The 10308-nt window shown below is 30.6% G+C and overlaps 1 protein-coding gene across 1 annotated transcript; it reads right to left on the minus strand.

Annotated features, from left to right (window-relative positions):
* Positions 1-1764: 1764 nt before the first annotated feature.
* On the minus strand, positions 1765-9635 carry LOC134262128 (cyclin-dependent kinase 20-like). Its single transcript, XM_062744516.1, has 10 exons — positions 9504-9635; positions 6542-6623; positions 5957-6030; positions 5717-5756; positions 4416-4604; positions 4119-4240; positions 3732-3794; positions 3575-3626; positions 3335-3406; positions 1765-3159 (listed from the first exon to the last, which is right to left on the minus strand). The coding sequence occupies exons 2-10, from the start codon at positions 6614-6616 to the stop codon at positions 2815-2817; spliced, it is 1032 nt and encodes a 343-aa protein (XP_062600500.1). The 5' UTR covers positions 6617-6623; positions 9504-9635; the 3' UTR covers positions 1765-2814.
* Positions 9636-10308: the final 673 nt, after the last annotated feature.

The following is a 10308-nucleotide window of genomic DNA, read 5'->3' on the forward strand; positions in this document are numbered from 1 at the left end:
CTTTGCAAGTGCAAGAAAATAATACTATATGTGTCATTGTTTGTCTGGTATTGAAATAAACAAATGGATTGTTTGTAAATATCTTATTTATTCTCAACTAAACACAGTCTTTTAAACATTCAATCAAGAATGATTAAGGTCGACGAAAGTCGAGTCAAATGAATTATAATGCCTTTAAAGTGATTAATTTTGACATTTAATGTTCTCATAAATAGTAATAGACTATACATGTTTCGAATTAGGGAATGTAAAGTACAAGAAGTTGATTGTCCAATGTTGGAAAGTGGAGAAATACATCCCTAACCCAGCGCAGAAAATATTGTTTTAAACATTAAATATTGCGCCGTATGCGCCGTACATAGCATAATATTTGCATTTCAGGATGAGTAGCGTAAGCGTAATGGTCATAGACTTAAATATTTAAGAAATCACAGTGATTCCTTATATTTCCATTTCATTGTGAAATAAAATTGCATGTAGATTTAGACTTTAAAAATGTAGACATAGATTTAAATTACACGAGAATTCCCATCCCAATTTCAATAGTCCTCGCCCACTGACGTCATATTAAAGATTTTCTGCAAAGCGTCATACTCCGAGACAGATGCGCACGAGATTTGCCTGAATTTTACAAAATTGACCTGCCTAATTTATATTCCGGTAGAATTATCAAGAAATTAACTCCGCTAACTTTCAAAGAGTTATCACAGAGAGAAAAATTAGAAATGGAAATATAAAGCCATATCGCCACAGCTCTACCGCTATGACATTATAGATTTAATTGCAATCAGATTAAAACTGAAAAGGGGTGGGGGGGGGCGTTTTCAAAGAATTTTACAAAATTCTAATTTAGTAACCATAACAAACCCGTTCATCAAAATCAAAATTCGATAAATAGAATTATGTATCTTAGTGAAGACTGCTTGTTTGTCAAGTTATATAGAATTCAGACCCAAAAAATAATTTGAACAATTCATTACGAACAGTTGAGCAGCTAGACGGACGGACGCACAGACACGTTACTATCGCATAAGCTCCTCTGGTCTTTGACCATTTTAAGCTAAAAACGTGGGTATCTTACTCTACATAAGTATGAAAAATATAAATTTCAAACTAGCTTATTCATAAAATTCATTGTGTTTCGACAAGGAAAGTGATTCACTGTAAAAGGAGCAGAATTTAGAACCCCAAAACAAACTGCAATTTTTGCTGCGTAAATATATTTCATAAATTCAAGATGACACGAGAAATATATATCATCCATTTCATAAATTCAAGATGACACGAGAAATATATATCATCCGTTCTTAAATATAACTAAATGTTAAAGAGTTCTGTCCTATAAAATAAATGAGGCAGACTAAGTAACATGTAAGGTCAGTGGTAATTAATGCATAAAATTAATTAATCTCAAAAACTTTTTTATTCACCTTATATACTTATGCAAATATGATTGCATGCATTTCAATGAAGATATACATGTAATACCGTTAACAGTTGCATGTTTTATTCTACATGTATCAACATTTTTGACGGCCTATATGAGGCCATTAAAAATATTTTTGTTTGATGTACTCCGACCCACATTTTTCAAGACGGGTAATTACGTAGGTTTTTTTTTCATTGCTTAACAGTATTTTTAATTTCAAGTTGATAATTGTCATAAAAAAATTAAGACTAAGAAATTTATTGATGTTTTTAATATACATGTACACTGTACATTGTATAACTAGACAGATTTAATATATTTTATTTATTGCTATGAAACTTTTCAATCTTAATGCATCCTAGAGAAATTATATGTATTTCACGTCTATTTATTTTAAACACTTTTTTACTATTTAAACATAAGACAATGCCTAGAGGGTTAAGCAACCTCTTTGCGTGAATTTTAAAGGTGCTTGGTTACAGATTTGAAGTTAATATTTTTTATAGCTATTTTTTTAAGTTTTATGAATTATGCTTGCTATGAAAGGCGAAAGGATGTATCAATCAAATGCATCCTGAAATTTATTGTTTCAATAATTTCCTGATTAAATAAGTTATTTGTTATATAATATCCATGTGAAATGCTATAGCAACATAAAGTCATATTATATAGAAAATATGAGAAAAATTTAATTTAAAATCTGTGTCTCCAAACACCTTTAAACTGATATGATACAATATAATTACTCAATACAACATGAACAAAATTACAGACATGTGTTTCTCTTTTTTCTGTGAACACGTTGTTCTCAAATCGATTAAAATGGTACATATTGCTGTGTGATTTTTTATGCCTTCAACATGAAATGCTTCCACAGACTTCTGTAAAATTGCTTTATCATTAATACCAAGATTATTTACTGAACGTAAAGTGCAACTCTGGCTTTTGACCATAGTGCATTTACATTTTTCCCCAGGATCCTTTCTGAATCAATTATATGTTTATAAATATGAAACAGAAAACACTGGCCATTATTTACTAAAAAAAAAAAAAAAAAACATACAGTTTACTGTAAACCAAATTTTATTCATGTGCGAAAAATTTTCGCAAATATTTCTCGCCGGGAAGCAGTCATTAATCTGGTCTCTATGTCTAATAACAACAGATCAAAAAAAAAGCTTTATCGCAAAGATTAATCATCTTGAACTAGTTTACCCATAGTAAATCACAAAATAAAGTCAGCGCAAATAAAAGTTGGTTTACAGTAAGTAAAAATTTGTTTCCACTATATCACAGTTATTACAGTACTGTGACTTTGCTTTAGACTTTTATCATCCAACCACTCTTGGCTATTAAATCACATTTAATTACACCATTACAAGGAATCATCTAATCTTCACAACATGAGGGGCCAGTAACTCTGGATCAATCAAAGACTTTTCCAATGGAGTGTCAATATTATAGTCATGTGTTTGTTGTCGCCGTGGTAACCCCCTCTTACTGCGCTGGGGGATAGGGAGTTCCGAATGATGAGCTGGCAGGGGCTCAGTGAAGAAGTAGGGATGAAGCAGGGCATCCTTAGCCGATATTCTCTGTTTGGTGGGGTACACCAGGAACTTTTTGAGGAGGTCTAACGCCTCAGCTGAAGCATCGGGGACTATCTCCTCCAGGGGTATGGGGTTGTTTTCTGGGAAGGTGATTTTATTGTAGTCTGGCAATTCAGAAATGCCCTGAAAAGAATCAGAATAAAGTATGATAATTAATAATTCCAGTACATCAATTTACCTCATTTTTGCAAACAAAATATTTAGGTCACAAAGTGGCCTTTTATATTAATAGAAACAAGCTATCTAATATATCTACTTAATTAATCTTTTAAAGTGACTGTTGTATCAATGAACTTACAGGCCAGATCTTTTCATTTGGGGTTCCTAGAACTCGTAACACCTGACAAAGCTGTTCTATGTCATTTTCTCCCTATAAAAGATAATTATAAGAAGTAGTATCCATTATGCATTTAGAAAATTCTTTAAAATTACAGTGTATAATGATCTGTGATGAAAAAAAAAAATTAAACAAATTCCATGAAAGTCAGCTTGTAAATATTTACTAGTACATGAACAGTATAAATGTTTCAATACTTACTGGAAACAATGGTGAATTGTTCAACAGCTCTCCAAATATACAACCAACAGCCCTGAAAAGATTAATAATAATAATTCAGTATAGTCGATCCTTTGTAACTCAGTAGGAAAGAAAAGAAAGGGGGGTCAAATTAGGGGCCTATGTTTTTAGCACTCACCAGAGGTCCACTCCTTCATCATACTTTCTAGCTCCATACAACAGTTCAGGAGCTCTGTACCATCTACAAAGATGGAAATATATGCATGACAATTTTTCAGATCTTTGTTTCTAGGATGAACTGGCTAGCTTTATGAACATTTGAAATTAAACAGCAAAACATTCAATAAGTAATTCTGACAAATGATCATGGAAATCATTGCTGTTTCTATAAAACTTAATTTTCTTTCAAAAGAAAGGATTTCAAACTTGGGAGCAATGAGCAACTTTACAAAAACATTAAAGTTATTTAACACAGTAATAAGAAATCTCTAAAAACAAATCTGCCTTTAAATCTAATTCCAAAATGATCTGATAATAATCTGCACTGTATAAATTTCAATCAAACCTGGTAGCCACTTGGTGACTGTACTGTCTTTCTCCTTTGTTCTGAAATACTCGAGCCAGTCCGAAATCTGCAATCTTTAAGTGGCCAGTAGAGCTAATTAAAAGGTTGGCAGGTTTCAGATCCTAAAATGCAGGAAGAATGTTATATCAGAACTTAGCACAATTGAATGCATGTGTAATGATCGCAGCTATTTTTTGAACAATGGAAACACACCTTAACATTTTTTTAAAAATATGTCCTCTAAGTGGATATGTTCATTTAAAATAAAATGAAACACACACATATAATTATACAAACCCTGTGCATGATGTTATTCTCATGACAAAAAGCCACCCCTTTGAGCAGCATCAACATATAGGACTTGACCTGACCCTCTGTCAGTGGCTTCTCTGTATTACGAATGACCTCTGAAAGGTCAGAGAGCATGTACTCAAAAGCCAGGACCAGGCTTGTCCCATGGGGAAACACCTCTCGTAACTTTACAACCTAAAAATAGCTCCACAGTTAGTTTAGCTCCAATAATGTAGCTCTCTCTCTAACTTTATTTTTTGGGAGGGGGGGGGGCTACAACTCCTTAGGATCTCAGTAATGGTGCAAGTGCGGGAGTGATTCACTCCCGCACAGATTTCGGTTTAAATTATCAGTAAATGGCTATTTAATTAACATTTCTTATCTGAACTCCAAAATTGTAGTCATGCAAAATATAAATCAATCCAAATATACACAGAACAATCCATATATCTGTTATTTTCATGTATGTCAACATCACAACTTGAATTTATCAGCCATGTTTTCTGACCTTGATCGATTTTATTTTTGACCAATGAGACCAGGGATCAGTAAGGAGCAGATCTCTGTAGGATTTTAGGCATTAATATGGCTATTAACAGAAAAAAGTTACATGAAAGAGTTTTATTTATTGATGATAAGTGATGCCATACAGCACAATTATTTACTAACCCTAACTGTCATGGCTTCTGATGAGAGCCACTGGTAAACAAACAGATTTATTTTATCTGGTTTTCGGGTTTAACTGTTGTTGACAGTGAATAAAAATTTCCTCTTTTTAGAAGTAAGTTTTTTGCTTGCAGTCGCCTGTTTTTTAAAAATATATTTGCACCATTACGGAGATGCTATGGAATTGTAGCCCTCTCCAAAAAATATCAGATTAAAAAAATCAGAGAGGGCTACATTATTGCAGCTACAGTTAGTTCTGCTTAATCATTTTCCAAACCCATGTATCCATGAATTTTTCTTAAGGACAGACGAGACGTTCCTTAATAATAGATAAATTTTTCTAAGAGTTTGTATGAATATTGCTACTTAAACATGATTACTCACAAAAAAATACTCACATATACCAGGGGTAGTTTTTCTTATATAATCCTTTGGGGAAGAAAAATAATTTTCCAATTTCAAATGTTTAAGTGTTTGGATCTTTTAAAAACGTTTAGAAACTGGTTTAGAAATCAGAATGTTATTAAAATTTTGAATATTTTTCATACATTACGAAGATATACAAAACAGATTTTGAGGAACGTCTCGTCTGACCTTAAATAAGAAATATACACTATATCTTTTTGTTACTAAATACTCACATATGGATTGTCCTCAATTTCTTGGAGAGCTTTAATTTCTCTATAAAAAATAAATAATGAAGGAATTAATGTCCAAAAAAAATATGTATTAATCATTGCATTTACATGTACAGTACTAATAGACTAAAGATAAGATACCAGTATAATAAGATTATAATAAAATATTCAATATGATCTACGAATAGCACATCTTAATCATGGTTATTAATAGAAAACATATTAGAGATATAAGATAAAAACCTTAAAGCTGTGTGTGGAATGCCATCCTCTAATTTACGTAGAGGGACCTTCTTCAAAGCAATCACTTCCCCACTCTGAGAAAAAGACAATAAAAAATTATATCAATGCAATTACGTTTGTGAATGAAGAAAAGTCTTGTAATTTTGCTTGTGTGGCAAAGACTCCAAACACTCTAACCCAGACTCATCCCAGTCTGGTCTGCAGCATTTTCTCCTCTCCTGTTACATTTGGTGCCATGCCCAAGAATTGACAGGTGAAAGACCTGTCAGGGATGAGCCTGGGTTGGGGTCTTTGGAGGGTTAAAGACCTTTAAGGAGGGAGGAGTGTGGCAGTCAACCCAGTTCGATCGCCGGTGGCCAGATAGGTCAGTTGGCAGAGCACCTGACCAGAGTTTTAGGGGGGCCCAGGTTCGAGTCCCGGTCTGTTCCGCTGCATTTTCTCCTCCCCTGTTAAACTTGTATCAGATTCCACACACAAGAAAAAAAGTATACCTGTTTCACATTTTTTGTAAATATATATTTATTAGACAATAAAAAGTATGGTAAGAAATAAGAATGTCCATATTATATGTGGAAATTATAATACCTCAATATGTTTAGCTTTCAAAACAATGCCATGAGCTCCCTCGCCAATCCTGCCCAAAATGATGTGTTGGTCCATGATTATACTGAAAAAGAATAGCATTTCTTAAAGTGCTAATCAATGTATGTTAAATAGATTTTATAATAGTACTTAAATCAACCAAATTATAGTAAATTTACAAAGACTAGTTATTTTAAAATCACCAGTCCTGTTACACGTTTGATATCCTTCCGATGGGAAGGTATAATGCCCTGATAGTATAATGCCCTGATTGACCTGATTTCATTTAATTCTAAAATATGAAGTATTAAAGTGCCCAAACAAGTTTCTTTTAACTGATTATAATTAGAATACTAATTGTCTATAAGATTCACCAAAGAAAAAATTCAAAAAATATGTTTTTATGTTGTTTATTTGACAGAGAAAATCAGCAGGGGTATAATGTCCTGATTTTGAGGTATAATGACATGATTTCCTGATAATATGAAAATTCTAATAAAAAGCATATTATCATTAAATTTGTTTAATTTTTCAATCTAAATTGTTTTCAGTAGGATAAATAAGTGTTTTAGAAAAAAGAATTTTGGAAAATATTTTTTATGTCTAGCTCAAAAAGCACTTTTGGAGTTAGCAGGGGTATAATGTCCTGATTTTTTGAATGCCCTGATTTTTGCTTATGACCTGATTTTAACACCTGTGTCTAACTTATTCTTTAAAATGAATTGGAATTACAATGCTTTTCATCATTTGATGTTAATTTTCATTCATTTTTTTAAATTTTAATTTCTTAATTAAGTTGATAATTTTAAAGTTGATACACTTTATACATACATTTTATTGTAGCACGTACACTAAACCAATATTTTAGTATTTTGTGCAAACTTAAGATTTATCTATGCAATAATATAATGCAAAATCTTTGAAGAAACTTTTGATTGTTTTAGAGAAATTTATAAAAAATAATTTTTAAGAACAATGATAATTTGATTTACTGGCCGCAGTATAGCCAAAATAGTATTTTTTTTTTTTTATTAATGTTCAAAAGTAGCGAAAATGCAGATATTTTAGAAAAGCATTGAGGTAACTAAAGATTTTAAAATTGTGGATAAAGATATGTCGTAATTTATGATTTTTAAAACTTTTATTCGTTTGTTGTTTTAAAAGTTACGAGCATTCACGTGTTTATGAACAAATTTCTACATTTTTCAATAAAACATCAAAGGAATGAAGTACGTCTGTTGACAATATAATTCTAAGTAGGATAAATAAGAATTGACAGGTATATGCCAATTTTTAAATAGCTGTGATTCTACAGCAAGGTACAGACTGTACAACAAAATAAATTGATCAATTAAAAAAATATTATGTACCCTGTTTGTGTACATATCATTGCTTGTTTATTGTGTCTGATAGTGTCAAAGGGACATAGACCACATACCCCCTTTTACTACCTCCCCTATATATGGCTTCTGTAATTAACACCTGTGTAATCCCAGTCAACAATGTTCTGCTGATTGCATAAACAAACCTGACAGTATCTATTACTATAATAACATATTTCAAAAAAGACAAAATTTTTAAATGATTAAACATTTGATTTTATATACTTATAAAATGAAATTTTTGATTTTTTCTTAAAACTATGTATTACAAATAAAATAATCTAAAAAACTTTTTAAAATAATTAATTAAGATTTCTCTAGGGCATATTTATTGAAATATTGTTAATTTGTTTATTTGAGAAAAAACGAAAAAAATATTTGATACAAAGCTTTAATTCAGAATACATTTATAATACTTTGCAATTACCAATGCCTTTATGTTTACAACTTATTCTAAATGGAGACAATAATCTTACATACAACCAAAATATTGCAATATTTAAACTTGTTCAAGAATTTATTGCAACTACAAAGTGATTTGCATGATATTCTATCTGATTTTGTTTTTCAATTGTCAAATCACAGAACCAAAACCTATTTATGTTTTCTTATTCATTTTTTTTTTAAATTTATACAATTATTAATATAATTGCCAGTCATATATGTTAAAATATAAATTTAAATTATATTATCAGCTCATATATTTCTCTTTTTCTGTTCTCCTTAATTTGCCTTGTCATATACATTTCTACTGAATATATGCATGTATATATTTATATTTTTCAATGTTATATTAATAATGTTTACTTGTACATGTATGATTTTGACCTTGTATTGTGGAAAGGACTTATATAGGCAGTGCCTGCTGTCCAATCCAATTATTTTTTATCATAATAAAATATTGTTTAAATTAAATCAGATGAGTCTTTGGTGATTTCAAAATATCAGCTAGGTCATTACCTTTTCTTGACTAATAAAATTCTTTTAATCATAAAAAGTGTACGTAATACCGGTATAGAATCACCATATGTAATCAATAATTCCCTCAATAAAATGTAATATTTAAGTTGATAATATGCATTTTTATCACTACGTGTATGTTTACACGTAAATCAGGTCAATCAGGACATTCAGAAATCAGGACATTATACCCCCTACAAACTTCAAAAGTGATTTCGGGCAATATATAAAACACATTTTCACCCAGACTTAATTAAACTAACTTCACATATCACTCTTAAAAAGATATTTTATCAAATATTAATATTTAAATAATCTTAAAGTGTGTTCATTAGAGGTTTTTATACTATCAGGTCATCAGGTCATTATACCCCAAAATCAGGACATTATACCCCTGTCAAATTTCTAAGTCAAATAAAACATACAAAAATATTTTGATTCTGCATTTTCTTCATGGTTCTCAAAGAAAATGATAATATTAATAATTTCCATTAAAAATATTATTGTTAATGTGCATAAAAAATCTTTATTTCAGCATATATATGAAATCAGGTCAATCAGGACATTATATTATTTAAACTAATTTGCATCATACCCGTATGGATTTTGAAATAATACAATACCCGTTATCAATTAATTGTTCAATCACACCATTCTAGCACTTGAATAGGAGCAAAAACGGTATACAATCAACAAAATTAGTATGAAAATTATCGTGCAAGAAAAATGTTGTCAGGAAAGCGGCGATCAAATTTATCTCCTAACATTGAAGATCTAACAAAGGGGAGTAATGCCTTTTAAAATACAGTATCAACGTTATAATTTAGTATAGGCCTACATGTCTCTGATAGAATCCTGTTTATTTCTCTACTTGAATGATAATCATTTCAGTATGAATCAATAAAAATTTCGCCAGTGATTATTTATGTTTGAATCATCCATGAAATATCAGATAATAATTATTGAGCATATTTTTTTTTAATTTCAAAATTTATTTAATGAAATAAGAAAACGGTAATTTGTCTGTTTTATTAAATTTGACTCTTCGAAAAAAGAAAATAGTATGAATTTGGGTATCCATGTTACTTTTCACGCGTTTTCAAATTGCTGAATTCAGATTTACATGTACACTGTAGCTGTTCAAAATGTACATGTAAATATGGACGCTTGACGTATCAAAAACTGGGAGTTCTTTTCTTAAATAGATTTTGTCTCTTACTATTATTACACGGGTAAATGTTAAATATGAAAAGAAATGTCAAACACGTCAAGCGCCTGTGCATGTAAACTACTCTAAAGTTGACTTGTATGAATATAATGACGTCATAATGTGAACTACACCATGCCAAAAATACCCATTGTGACGTCACAAATTAAATACGTCACAATGGCCTTAGAAAAACAATGAAGCTTCGTCGAACTTGAAGG

The sequence above is a fragment of the Saccostrea cucullata genome, unplaced genomic scaffold, assembly GCF_032062105.1.
Source record: "Saccostrea cucullata isolate Sc308-1 unplaced genomic scaffold, CSIRO_AGI_Scuc_v1 ctg685, whole genome shotgun sequence".
NCBI classification, from domain to species: domain Eukaryota; kingdom Metazoa; phylum Mollusca; class Bivalvia; order Ostreida; family Ostreidae; genus Saccostrea; species Saccostrea cuccullata.